This window comes from Gekko japonicus, unplaced genomic scaffold (assembly GCF_001447785.1).
Source record: "Gekko japonicus isolate JY-2015 unplaced genomic scaffold, Gekko_japonicus_V1.1 scaffold4248, whole genome shotgun sequence".
In the NCBI taxonomy this organism is placed as follows: Eukaryota; Metazoa; Chordata; class Lepidosauria; order Squamata; family Gekkonidae; genus Gekko; species Gekko japonicus.
The window spans coordinates 6105-19856 of NW_015168168.1; the positions used below are offsets into that span (position 1 = coordinate 6105).

General features: G+C 50.8%; 1 protein-coding gene across 1 annotated transcript in view; it reads left to right on the plus strand.

The window, feature by feature from the left end:
• Nucleotides 1–868: 868 nt before the first annotated feature.
• Nucleotides 869–13752, plus strand: part of ARMC9 (armadillo repeat containing 9) — a gene marked incomplete at both ends in the record, with an annotated part of 85521 nt that continues 72637 nt past the window's right edge. Inside the window, 2 exons of the mRNA XM_015414969.1 lie at nucleotides 869–958; nucleotides 3609–3707. Coding sequence (XP_015270455.1) covers nucleotides 869–958; nucleotides 3609–3707 — 189 coding nt within the window. The remainder of the gene's footprint in view (nucleotides 959–3608; nucleotides 3708–13752) is intronic.

Sequence of the window (13752 nt, forward strand, 5' to 3'; positions counted from 1 at the left end):
ATAGGGATTACCAGGAGGAGAGAAAGAGGAACCGTTTTGAGGAAGGGGATATAGGGGGAAATGCAGCGTCCTTGTGGGTTCCCCACTTGTCCGTTACTAATTGCTTTTTCCCCTAGAAGAGGTTTGAAACTGAGTGTTAGAGCGGCACCGTCTGAGCAGCGTCTTCTGTCTTCTGCTCTCCCACCTTTGTAATCTTGGCAAAGCAGAGTCAGGGAACACGCTTTGCTGCGACGGCATCTGCTTTCATCCCAAGATGCACTGGAATCTTTTTGTTGAACTGTTCGTAGGTTTTTCCCGGATATTGCCACGTGGTGGCGCTGTTTAGTTGAGCGTCAGGACTGCTCTCCCTGCCTCTAGAGCAGTGATGGCGAACCTTTTAGAGACCGAGTGCCCAAACTGTGACCCAAAACCCACTTATTGATCGCAAAGTGCCAACCCGGCAATTTAACCTGAATGCTGAGGTTTTACTTTAGAAAAAACAACTCATACATTAACTTAAGATGATCCAAACAAAGTAAGGAAAGCAATCCCAAATGCTTTCATTTACTTAAAATTCGACACTTGAATGACGGTCTGGGCCTGGCTGGGGCGATGGCACGCGTGCCCACAGAGAGGGCTCTGAGTGCCACCTCTGGCACTCGTGCCATAGGTTCGCCACCACTGCTTTAGAGGCATTTTAGAAAAGAAGTTGCATCAAAATACAGTTTCTAAAAACCTTTTTTATCTTGTTTTTACATTTTTCAGAAGTGTGCATACACACGGAAGCTCATACCCAAAATTAAGCTTCGTTGGTCTTTAATGGTGCCACTGGACTCAAACTTTGCTTTATTTCTGCTAGTTATAGTCTGGCTTTCTCCCCGAGACTCAGGGCGGATTACGAGCCACCCAGAACAAGCTGTCGGACATAAACAGCCGTACAAAACTATCCGTAAAACAGAAGCTGATGGTTAAAAAGCTGGTAAGATTTTCCCTACGAAGAAAGGCTAAAGCGCTTAGGGCTCTTTAGCTTGGAGAAACGACGGCTAAGGGGTGACATGATTGAGGTTTATAAGATTATGCATGGGAAAGAGCAGGTAGAGAAAGAAGAACCTTTCTCCCTTTCTCACAATACAAGAACTCGGGGGCACTCCATGAAATTGCTGAAATGGTACTCTCTCTGCACCTTTACAAAATGGTTAAATAGGAAGCAAAATCAAAGCACTTTAACATGCAGAACATTTAAAATAAAAGAACCATAGGTGTAATCCAGAGACTCACATGCCATCATTGTACATACCAGGGTTATTTGATGTAACCATCAAACTATAGTTAAGGTACAACTACTCCTCAAGGTTTACAAGATTATATTATGTTCCTAAATATCCATACTGTGTTATTGTGTATCTATGTATCTTACTGCTATGCCATTAAAGGTATTTGACTTTGACTTTATAAGGTTATGCATGGGATAGAGTAGGTCGAGAAAGAAGTCCTTATCCCCCTTTCTCACAAGACAAGAACTCGGGGGCATTCCATGAAATTGCTGAGCAGTCGGGTTAGAACAGATAGAAGGAAGTCCTTCTTCACCCAAAGAGTGATGAACACGTGGAATTCACTGCCACTGGAAGTAGCGGCGGCTACAGGCATGGCCGGCTTCAAGAGGGAATTGGAGAAACATCTGGAGTAGAGTTCCATCGGTGGCTATTAGCCACAAGGTATAGATAGGAGCTCTCGGTCTTGGGGTGTGCTCTGGTCTCTTGGTGCTTGGGGGGGGGGGGTTCTGGAGTTCTGGCCCCACTGGTGGACCTCCTGAGGGCACCTGGTATTTCTGGCCACAGTGTGACACAGAGTGTTGGACTGGATGGGCCACTGGCCTGATCCAACATTGGCGTCTCTTATGTTCTGAAGGGAGGAGCTGTGGGTCAGTGGCAGAGCCTCTGCTTTACATGCAGAAGGTCCCATGTTCAATCCTTGGTATCTCCAGTTGAAAGGACCAGGCAGTAGGTGACCTGAAAGTTCGTTTGGTGTAGTGGTTAGGACAGAGCACGGACTCTAATCTGGGAGAACCAGGTTGGATTTCCCACTCCTCCACATGCAGCTGCTAGGTGACCTTGGGCAAGCCACAGTTTTCTCAGAGCTGTTCTCTCAAGAGCAGTTCTCAAAGAGCTCTCTCAACTCCACCTACCTCACGGGGTGTCTTGAAGCCGTCCATGCTTGTAGCCGCCCCCCCCTCCTGTGGCAGTGAATTCCACGTGTTCATCACTCTCTGGGTGAAGAAGGACTTCCTTTTATCTGTTCTAACCCGACAGCTCAGCAATTTCATGGAGTGCCCCCGAGTTCTTGTATTGTGAGCAAGGGAGAAAAGAAGAGAAGAAGAGATTGGATTTATACCCCGCCCTTCACTTGGAGTCTCAGAGCGGCTTACAAACTCCCTTCCCTTCCCCTCCCCACAACAGACACCCTGTGAGGTCAGTGGGGCTGAGAGAGCTCTTGACACAAACTGCTCTTTTTCAAGGACAGCTGTGCCAGAGCTTGTGACTGACCCAAGGTCACATCAGCAGGTGCAAGTGGAGGAGTGGGGAATCAAACCCGGTTCTCCCAGATTAGAGTCCGCACACTTAACCACTACACCAAACTGGCTCTCTCTCTCGACCTGCTCTATCCCAGGCATAATCTTATAAACCTCGATCGTGTCACCCCCTCAGCCGTCGTCTCTCCAAGCTAAAGAGCCCCCCAGCGCTTTAACCTTTCTTCGTAGGGAAAGTGTTCCGACCGTTTTTATCATCCTAGTTACATAACTGGGATGTAGTCAAGGGACAAAATTCCCCACTCCCAGATGTGCTCACTCCTGAAACGAGCATAGAGCAAAACGCCCATCCTTTGAGCTGAGCGTCTCTGCATATAAAACAAACCTCTTGGAATAGAAAGCAGAGAGAAAGGAGAGAAACAGTCACCACTCCTGAGATGAAACATGAAATTTAGAAAATTCTGGTCACCGGTAATATATTATATGGAGAGACATGACATTATCCCCACGAACCTAAATTATCACAGGTGGTTGTTCCTGTAATGAAATCTACGAACGAGTTAACCGTGTAGGTATCAGTGCCTTTCTGATGTTGAGTGTCTGGGGTTAGAGCAGCTAAGGGACGTGGAAGAAGTCTCCCCACTATACTTAATCTACTCGGGTGGTCTTTCCTCTAACGCAGTTTTGTAGCCCCTAAGTCTGGTTATTGTTGGACAGGGTCATGTGACGGAATAGAAGCCCAGTGTAGCAACCTATGTCCCCGGGTTCCTTAACAAGACCTTGCTTGGTCCACTCGGCCGCCTGACTTTTGCTGGGTTTTCAACCCCTATAACCCTCTAGAGTACACTCTTCTATAGTTATTAGTGCATGTGTTATTCGCTTATGTGCTTTCTGTTGTATTAATTTGTAAAAGAATAAAAAACTTCATTCAAGAAAGCATGTATGTCCCTTGAGCTCACGTATTCGGGTCCCAGGGAATCTCGTGCCCAGCGGCTGTTTCTCGAACGCAGTTCCCAGTAGAGCTGCTGTCGGCGCCTCCCCGGCTTGGATCAGAGAGGGTGTTCCGTCTTTCCCACCGGCTTGGTTTGTTTCCCTCCTGCAGATCACCCCGGAAGACCTGCAGAGCGTCTGCGTCCGTCTGTTTAGCAACCAGATGATGCAGAGCGTGGTGCACAGCATTGACTTCACGAGGCCCGGAACCGTAAGTGCGATCCGTCGGGGCCCAGGTTGCCATCGTTGCCTTGGGAAGTACCTGATGATTTGGAGGCGGTGCCTGAGGATTGGTGGAGTTTGAGGAGAAGAGGGAGCTCACTGGGAATTTGATGCCACTCTAGGATTTCCACTTCTCCTGGTCTCTATGGGGTTCCATAGAGTCCACCCTCGGAAGCTGCCATCTCCTCCAGGGGGACTGGTCTCTGTTATCTGGAGATCAGTTGTAACGCTGGGATAACGCCAGTCCTCGTGTGGAGGTTGGTAACTCTAACTGGGAGACATTGGCCATAAAAGGTCATACTGTTCTACTCGAGTTCTGTCACCAGTGAGCCTCATCAGTCTATTTCTTGAAGCTACCCAAGACTGTAATGGTCTTGTGAGGTGACAGCGGCCCTGAGCGATGAATTTGAACCCAGGTCTTTTGGCATATTGGACTGATCTGCAGTGGGTATTGAGGGGGTCCGTGCTCGCTGGCTGCATTCCCATCAGTCCCATAAAGCTCTATACAGCTTGGGGGCCAGCATACCCGAAGGCCCACCTTAAGAACATAAGAGAAGCCATGTTGGATCAGGCCAATGGCCCATCCAGTCCAACACTCTGTGCCACACAGTGGCCAAAACCCAGGTGCCATCAGGAGGTCCACCAGTGGGGCCTGACCTCCAGAAGCCCTCCCACTGTTGCCCCCGAAGCACCAAGAATACAGAGCATCACTGCCCCAGACATAAGAACGTAAGAGAAGCCGTGTTGGATCAGGCCAATGGCCCATCCGGTCCAACACTCTGTGCCACTCAGTGGCCAAAACCCAAGTGCCTTCAGGAGGTCCACCAGCAGGGCCAGAACTCCAGAAGGCCTCCCACTGTTGCCCCCCCAAAGCACCAAGAATACAGAACATCACTGCCTCAGACAGAGTGTCCCATTTATGAGAAGATAAGAAAAGCCATGTTGGATCAGGCCAGTGGCCCATCCGGTCTAACACTCTGTGTCACACGGTGGCCAAAACCCAGGTGCCATCAGGAGGTCCACCAGCAGGGCCAGAACTCCAGAAGCCCTCCCACTGTTGCCCCCCAAGCACCAAGAATACAGAGCATCCCTTGCCCCAGACAGAAGTATGTAAGAGAAGCCCTGTCAGATCAGGCCAGTGGGCCATCCGGTCCAACACTCTGTGCCACACAGTGGCCAAAACCCAGGTGCCTTCAGGAGATACACCAGTGGGGCCTGACCTCCAGAAGCCCTCCCACTCTTGCCCCCCCAAGCACCAAGAAGACAGAGCATCACTGCCCCAGACACAGACTGCCTTCTCCCACATGAACCGATCCGTTCTGTCCAGGGTGGTCAGCCGTGTTGGTCTGAAGCAGCAGAACCAATTTAGAGTCCAGTGGCACCTTTAAGACCAACAAAGGTTTATTCCAGGTAGGAGCTTACCTGTGAAGGGCACACTTTTGAAAAAGCAGCAGCGCCTCTTCCTCATACCCTCCAGTAAGGACATGGTGTTCCCTTCCCCTTTTGGTGTTGAGAGTGGGAAATCCTCGGGGCTGCCCCAGAGTAAACTCCCAAACCATGGTAGTAAAAAGAATGTTAAGGAGTTGCCTGTGCAAACATTGCTGGTATCCCTTTGAAAACATTTAGCGGTCTTGAAAGAAAACAAAGTGATTTCCCGGATGAGCTGGGTCTGGCTTGAGAACTTCGAGCTTTGTCTTTCTCTCTGTGTGTATCCTTTCGTATGTTGATTTTGAGATTACAGGTGCAGGCAGCGAAACTCAGGCTGATTCATGTTACCTTTAAGTCTTGTAGTCTTTTGTTCAGCAAGTGTCCCAGGTGGGCTGGGGTTGCTTCTGTTCATTTCATTGTCAGTTGACATGGAATGCTTTGAGAGATTGTAGTTGCGAGGGGTTTTCCTGCACCGTCCCAAGGGCTGTAAGCAGGGGTAGACAAGTGCAGCAGTCCAGCAGCACCTTAAAAAGTAACACAATTTGTAGCAGGGTAGGCGCTTTTGTGAGTCACGGCTCACTTCTTCAGATATCTGAAGAAAGCTCCTCCCCTGCCACAAATTTTGTCAGTCTTTAAGGTGCTGCTGGACCTTGCTCTTTTCTACTGCTTTTTGTTGTTCAGTCACACAGTCGAGTCCGACTCTTCGCGACCCCATGGGCCAGATCACACCAGGCCTTCCGGTCTTCCGCCGTCCTCTGAAGTTTGCTCAACTTCATGCTCGTTGTGTCGATGACACTGTCTAACCATCTCATCCTTTGCCGTCCCCGTCTTCTTTAACCTTCAGTCTTTCCCAGCATCAGGGTCTTCTCCTCCAGTGAGTGCTCCCTTCTCATTTGGTGGCCAGAGTATTTGAGCTTCAGTTTCATTATCTGGCCTTCCAGGGAACAGTCAGGGTTGATTTCTTTTAGGATTGACTGATTTGATCTCCTTGCAGTCCAAGGGACTCTCAAGAGTCTTCTCCAGCACCACAGTTCAAAAGACTCTATTCTTCGACGCTCGGCCTTCCTTATAGTCCAACTCTCGCAGCCATACATGACTATTGGGAATACCATTGCTTTGACCATGCGGACTTTTGTTGGCAGGGTGATGTCTCTACTTTTTATCATGCTGTTTAGGTTCGCCGTCACTTTCCTCCCAAGGAGCAGGCGTCTTTTAATTTCATGGCTGCTGTCACAGTCTGCGGTGATCTGGGATCCCAGGAACGTGAAGTCTGTCACTACTTCCACGACTTCCCCTTCTATTTGCCAAGGAGTGACGGGGCCGGATGCCATGATCTTAGTTTTTTTGATGTTCTACTGCTACAGATAGGCTAACACGGCCGCCCATCTTGAGTTATCCCCACGGAAGGCACCACTTTTAGCTGTACGGAATGGAGGTATCTGAAGAAGTGAGCCGTGATTCACAAAAGCTCCTCCCCTGCCACAGATTTTGTTAGTCTTCAAGGTGCTGCTGGGCTCTTGCTCTTTTCTACTGCCCCAGGCAGATTAACTAGGGTTGCCAGCTCTTATCTTCATCCCGGTGGGGGGCTCTAGCCGGCTCCGGGACTCTTCTGAGGACGCTCTAGTATTTGGGTAAAAATTCTATGGTCACCCTTGAAGGAAAGGCTGAAGAATCCTGGGCTTTTCCATTCAGAAAAGAGACGAAGAAGAGGGGACACACACATGGGTTCATAAAATTATGCACGGGGTGAAAAGAGTTGACCAAGAGGACCTTTTCTCCCTCTCCCCAAATACTAGAACTCGAGGGCATCCAGTGAAGTGGATGGGCAGTAGGTTCAGGAAGGACAAAAGGAAATACTACTTTATACAGAGAGGGATTCAAATCTGGAATTCGCTGCCAGAGGTTGCAGTGATGGCCACAGGTATAGACAGCTTGAAAAGGGGATCAGAGAGATTCATGGAGGATAAGTCTATCAATGGCAGCTAGCCACAGTGGCAGAGGGAAACCTCCACATTCAGGGGCACTAATCCTCTGAATAACAGAGCCAGGAGGCAACATTGGGGGAAGGCCTTGGGCTCTGTGCCCTGTTGTTGGCTCTCCAGAGGAACTGGTTGGCCCCTGTGTGAGGCAGGATGCTGGACTAGATGGACCACTGATCTGATCCAGCAGGGCTCTTCTGAGGTTCTTATGAAGGCCTCGGCCTCTGTGCCCTGTTGTTGGCTCTCCAGAGGAACTGGTTGGCCCCTGTGTGAGGCAGGATGCTGGACTAGATGGACCACTGATCTGATCCAGCAGGGCTCTTCTGAGGTTCTTATGAAGGCCTCGGCCTCTGTGCCCTGTTGTTGGCTCTCCAGAGGAACTGGTTGGCCCCTGTGTGAGGCAGGATGCTGGACTAGATGGACCACTGATCTGATCCAGCAGGGCTCTTCTGAGGTTCTTATGAAGGCCTCGGCCTCTGTGCCCTGTTGTTGGCTCTCCAGAGGAACTGGTTGGCCCCTGTGTGAGGCAGGATGCTGGACTAGATGGACCACTGATCTGATCCAGCAGGGCTCTTCTGAGGTTCTTATGAAGGCCTCGGCCTCTGTGCCCTGTTGTTGGCTCTCCAGAGGAACTGGTTGGCCCCTGTGTGAGGCAGGATGCTGGACTAGATGGACCACTGATCTGATCCAGCAGGGCTCTTCTGAGGTTCTTATGAAGGCCTCGGCCTCTGTGCCCTGTTGTTGGCTCTCCAGAGGAACTGGTTGGCCCCTGTGTGAGGCAGGATGCTGGACTAGATGGACCACTGATCTGATCCAGCAGGGCTCTTCTGAGGTTCTTATGAAGGCCTCGGCCTCTGTGCCCTGTTGTTGGCTCTCCAGAGGAACTGGTTGGCCCCTGTGTGAGGCAGGATGCTGGACTAGATGGACCACTGATCTGATCCAGCAGGGCTCTTCTGAGGTTCTTATGAAGGCCTCGGCCTCTGTGCCCTGTTGTTGGCTCTCCAGAGGAACTGGTTGGCCCCTGTGTGAGGCAGGATGCTGGACTAGATGGACCACTGATCTGATCCAGCAGGGCTCTTCTGAGGTTCTTATGAAGGCCTCGGCCTCTGTGCCCTGTTGTTGGCTCTCCAGAGGAACTGGTTGGCCCCTGTGTGAGGCAGGATGCTGGACTAGATGGACCACTGATCTGATCCAGCAGGGCTCTTCTGAGGTTCTTATGAAGGCCTCGGCCTCTGTGCCCTGTTGTTGGCTCTCCAGAGGAACTGGTTGGCCCCTGTGTGAGGCAGGATGCTGGACTAGATGGACCACTGATCTGATCCAGCAGGGCTCTTCTGAGGTTCTTATGAAGGCCTCGGCCTCTGTGCCCTGTTGTTGGCTCTCCAGAGGAACTGGTTGGCCCCTGTGTGAGGCAGGATGCTGGACTAGATGGACCACTGATCTGATCCAGCAGGGCTCTTCTGAGGTTCTTATGAAGGCCTCGGCCTCTGTGCCCTGTTGTTGGCTCTCCAGAGGAACTGGTTGGCCCCTGTGTGAGGCAGGATGCTGGACTAGATGGACCACTGATCTGATCCAGCAGGGCTCTTCTGAGGTTCTTATGAAGGCCTCGGCCTCTGTGCCCTGTTGTTGGCTCTCCAGAGGAACTGGTTGGCCCCTGTGTGAGGCAGGATGCTGGACTAGATGGACCACTGATCTGATCCAGCAGGGCTCTTCTGAGGTTCTTATGAAGGCCTCGGCCTCTGTGCCCTGTTGTTGGCTCTCCAGAGGAACTGGTTGGCCCCTGTGTGAGGCAGGATGCTGGACTAGATGGACCACTGATCTGATCCAGCAGGGCTCTTCTGAGGTTCTTATGAAGGCCTCGGCCTCTGTGCCCTGTTGTTGGCTCTCCAGAGGAACTGGTTGGCCCCTGTGTGAGGCAGGATGCTGGACTAGATGGACCACTGATCTGATCCAGCAGGGCTCTTCTGAGGTTCTTATGAAGGCCTCGGCCTCTGTGCCCTGTTGTTGGCTCTCCAGAGGAACTGGTTGGCCCCTGTGTGAGGCAGGATGCTGGACTAGATGGACCACTGATCTGATCCAGCAGGGCTCTTCTGAGGTTCTTATGAAGGCCTCGGCCTCTGTGCCCTGTTGTTGGCTCTCCAGAGGAACTGGTTGGCCCCTGTGTGAGGCAGGATGCTGGACTAGATGGACCACTGATCTGATCCAGCAGGGCTCTTCTGAGGTTCTTATGAAGGCCTCGGCCTCTAAGCCCTGTTGTTAGCCCTCCAGAATAACTAGCTGGCCACTGTGTGACACAAAAAGTATACCAAAGAGTAAACCTTGCCAAATAAACTGTGCATAGTAAGAGAAACGATGCTCATCTAACTAGCATATGCGCTGCAGAACTTTCTTTCAAAGGTACACCTCCGTCGGAGCACCATCTCCAAAGTGAAGCAGGTCTTCATGTAGGGGACAGTGCTCCCTCTAAGCTGTCGAGTCTTGTGAGCAAAAATTCTACTTTGTGAGCTTACGGCATTAAAGTCGTGAGCGAGCGATTTGGCTGCTGCATAAATTAGTTTACTCTGGAGCCGTCCTTCCTGAGCTGAGACAAAAATGTGTGAGCCAGAGGCTAAAAAACTGTGAGCCAACTCACACTAACTCAGCTTAGAGGGAGCACTGGTAGGGGACTCTCAGATGCTTGGGCTTCCCTGCACCAGAGACAGTTTGGTGTCATGGTTAAGTGTGCGGACTCTAATCTGGGAGAACCGGGTTTGATTCCCCTCTCCCCCACTTGCAGCTGCTGGGTGACCTTGGGCAAGCTGTGGTTCTGATAAGAGCTGTTCTTGAAAAAGAGCCGTTTCTGTCAGAGCTCTCTCAGCCCCGCCTACCTCACAGGGTGTCTGTTGTGGGGAGGTGAAGGGAAAGGAGTTTGTAAGCCACTCAGAGACTCCTTTGGGTAGTGAAGGTTGGGGTATAAATCCTATCTCCTCCTCCTCCTCCTTCTCCTCCTCCTCCTCTTCTTCTTCTTCTTGACCTCCATGGAGGACGTTCAGGGTGCAGAAGTAAGGTAATAGATGCCAGTTGCCAAGATAGAGGCTCTACCTGGCCACGCCCGTCTAGGTAGTGTTTTGGTTTCTGCTTGGCTGGTGTCACCGCTGAGTAAATCCCCTGGCATCTGATATCTCAATACTTGATCCTCTCTATGTTGTCCCTGTAAAGCCCTTTGGATTTCTAATATAAACATAGCGTTTTGAACAGTACCTGTCACATTTTTGAAATGTCGTAATCACATCATACAGTATGAAGGGTATTCGCTGCCAGAGAAGGCAGTGGTGACCAAGGGAATAAACAGATTGAGAAGGGGATTCGATAGATATCAATGGCTACTAGTGTTTTTTTTTTTAATTCACAGTTTATTAATTTCTATAGCGAACAATAATACAAAATATTAATCTTGTTTTCCTACAGTCTATTATATCATTCATCCCCTTTATTAATAGAAAGTGTTCTCCGGCTTATCAATTAACTCCTGTTTTACGTAATTACTAAAAAAGAGCCCCGGTCACAAAGGCCAGATAACGCCGGGGGGGGGGGGGGGTGGCTGTTCGCCCCGGAGCAAAATAAAGTGCAGTAGCCCAATCACATGGTCCCCCGAGTCTCTGATCTTCGGCTGTTAGCTGGCGATCACACGGCGATGTTGCAGTGTGGCCAAGAAGCGGCGCAGCGCGATCACACAAGTATTTCGCGTTTGTGTGCATGCCCAGTTCCACGGAGCAGCACTGGTTTCAGTTTTGTGTTTGTGCGCATGCACTTACGAAAACCAGGATGTGGATGGGCCCCGGATGCCACAGGATACTAGCGCCCCCACGATCAGACGCCCGCCTGTGCTGCGCATTTTCCGGATACTAGTGCACTTTCCTTGGTACTTTTAAACTCCGCATCTTTGGCAGGATGCCACAGGTTGGCCACGGGTGTGCTACGCTTCCAGATGTTGCGGTGTGATTGCGCCCCAAAAATCCGCCCGACATTCGTGCCTTTCGCGTGGCAAATTCTCCGTGTGACCGGGGCCTATGTTTGAGTTCAGTGGCACTTTTAAGACCAACAAGGTTTAATTCTGGGCATGAACTTGCTGAGCAGTCGGGTTGGAACAGATAAAGGGAAGTCCTTCCCTGGACTTCACTGCCACAGGAGGTGGTTGCTGCTACAAGCAAGGACGGCTTCAAGAGGGAATTGGATAAAACCGTTTGCTAGTAGGCTTTCCCGGGTATTTTTAAACTCCGGATCTTCGGGCGGATGCTACGGGTTCGCGGTGGGTGTGCTACGCTTGCCAGATGTGTCCTTGTGATCGCGCCCGCATACGCCGCCCGACATTCGTGCCTCTCCTGCGGAAAACCCTCCGTGTGACCGGGGCCAAGGCTTACTTCTCATTCTGAAATCGTATTGTCTTGTACCACCCATTACATGTAATGGTTGGGAGTTAGGGAGTGCTCCTGGAACCCTCCTTAACAATGGAGTCCTAGGTAGCAGCTACTACCAAGTCGGCCTTTTACTATCTTCGGCTGGTTCGGCAGTTGGCTCCCTTCCTCGATCGCAACGACCTGGGTACAGTGTCGCAAATCCGGGGGCTGCAGCTGGCGCAGAATGCCGCAGCCAGGCTGTTGATGTGTCTTCCTAAACGGGAGCACATCCGGCCGGCGTTGAAGGCGCTGCACTGGCTACCAATAGCATACCGAATTCGCTTCAGGGTGCTGGTACTTACCTTTAAAGCCCTACATGGGCAGGGTCCGACATACCTGAGGGATCGCCTTTCCCCATACATACCCCGGAGACCACTACGGTCGGGGTCACAACATCGGTTGGTTATTCCAGACCCCAGGGATGCTACGCTCGCTGCAACCAGAGCTAGGGCCTTTTCAGTGGCGGCTCCTTGCTGTTGGAATGAGCTCCCGGAGGCGATCACGGCCCTGCAGGATCTTATGCAGTTCTGCAGGGCCTGTAAGATGGAGCTCTTCCACCAGGCTTTCAAGTAGGAGCCGCCCAGTAATACCACCAACGGCCATTATTACTGTCTGTGGCACAGGTCGGGCTGCAGTGCGATCGCACCACTGCGGCGGGGTGGTGGTATTTTTGGTCCTCTACGGCACGCCATCTTGCCTGAAACGTACTGTGAGCACTTTAATTGTACATTGTAATTGATTGATTGTCTAACTGGCTTTATTGTAATTGATTGATCGTTAAATTGGTTTTAAATGTTTCTATGAATCTTGGCCCAGCCCTGAGCCTACTTGCAGGGCGGGCGGGCGAGAAATATGACAAATAAATAAATTCCATTTAGTTTCCTAAATTAATTGCCTTCCAGCCGCTTAATACTGTAAACCTCATCCCTTATCGATTATATACCATCTCAATAAAAGGTATTTTTTAATTATAAGCTAAATTACAAATCATAGCAGCTTTCCATATTCCATAGTAGCTTTCCATAGCATAGGAGAAACGACGACTGAGGGGTGACATGATCGAGGTTTATAAGATTATGCATGGGAAAGAGCAGGTAGAGAAAGAGGTACTTTTCTCCCTTTCTCACAATACAAGAACTCGTGGGCACTCCATGAAACTGCTGAGCGGTTGGGTTAGAACGGATAAAAGAAAGTACTTCTTCACCCAAAGAGTGATTAACACTTGGAATTCACTGCCACAGGAAGTGGTGGCGGCTACAAGCATGGACGGCTTCAAAAGGGAATTAGATAAGCATATGGAGCAGAGGTCCATCAGTGGCTATTAGCCACAAGGTATAGATAGGGGCTCTGGGGCAAGGGATGCTCTGTCATCTTGGTGCTTGGGGGGGGGTCAACAGTGGGAGGGCTTCTAATGTCCTGGCGCCACTGGTGGACCTCCTGATGGCACTGGTATTTCTGGCCACTGTGCGACACAGAGTGTTGGACTGGATGGGCCTTTGGCCTGATCCAACATTGGCGTCTCTTATGTTCTTATAGCATAGCAGCTTTCCATATTCCAAGCTTTTTTCCAGATGCCTCGTCGAAGGCTGTAAAAGTTTTATCATCATGGTGGCTGAGGGAAACGTCTGCATTCGGAGCCACTAATCCTCTGAATCTCAGATCCAGGAGGCAGCATCAGGGGAAGGCCTCGGCCTCTCGGCCCTGTTGTTGACCCTCCAGAGGGACTGGTTGGCCACTGTGTGAGACAGGGTGCTGGGCTGGATGGACCACTGGTCAGATCCAGCAGTGCTCTTCTGATGTTCTTGTGAAGGCCTCGGCCTCTCTGCCCCGTTGTTGGCCCTCCAGAGGAACTGATTGGCCACTGTGTGAGACAGGATGCTGGACTAGATAGACCACTGGTCTGATTCAGCAGGGCTCTTCTGATGTTCTTATGAAGGCTTTGGCCTCTATGCCCTGTTGTTGGCCCTCCCGAGGAACTGGTTGGCCACTGTGTGAGGCAGGATGCTGGACTAAATGGACCACTGGTCTGATCCAGCAGGGCTCTTCTGATGTTCTTATGAAGGCCTCGGCCTCTGTGCCCCATTGTTGGCCCTCCAGAGGAACTGGTAGGCCACTGTGTGAGACAGGGTGCTGGGCTAGATGGACCACTGCTCTGATCCAGCAGTGCTCTTCTGATGTTCTTGTGAAGGCCTCG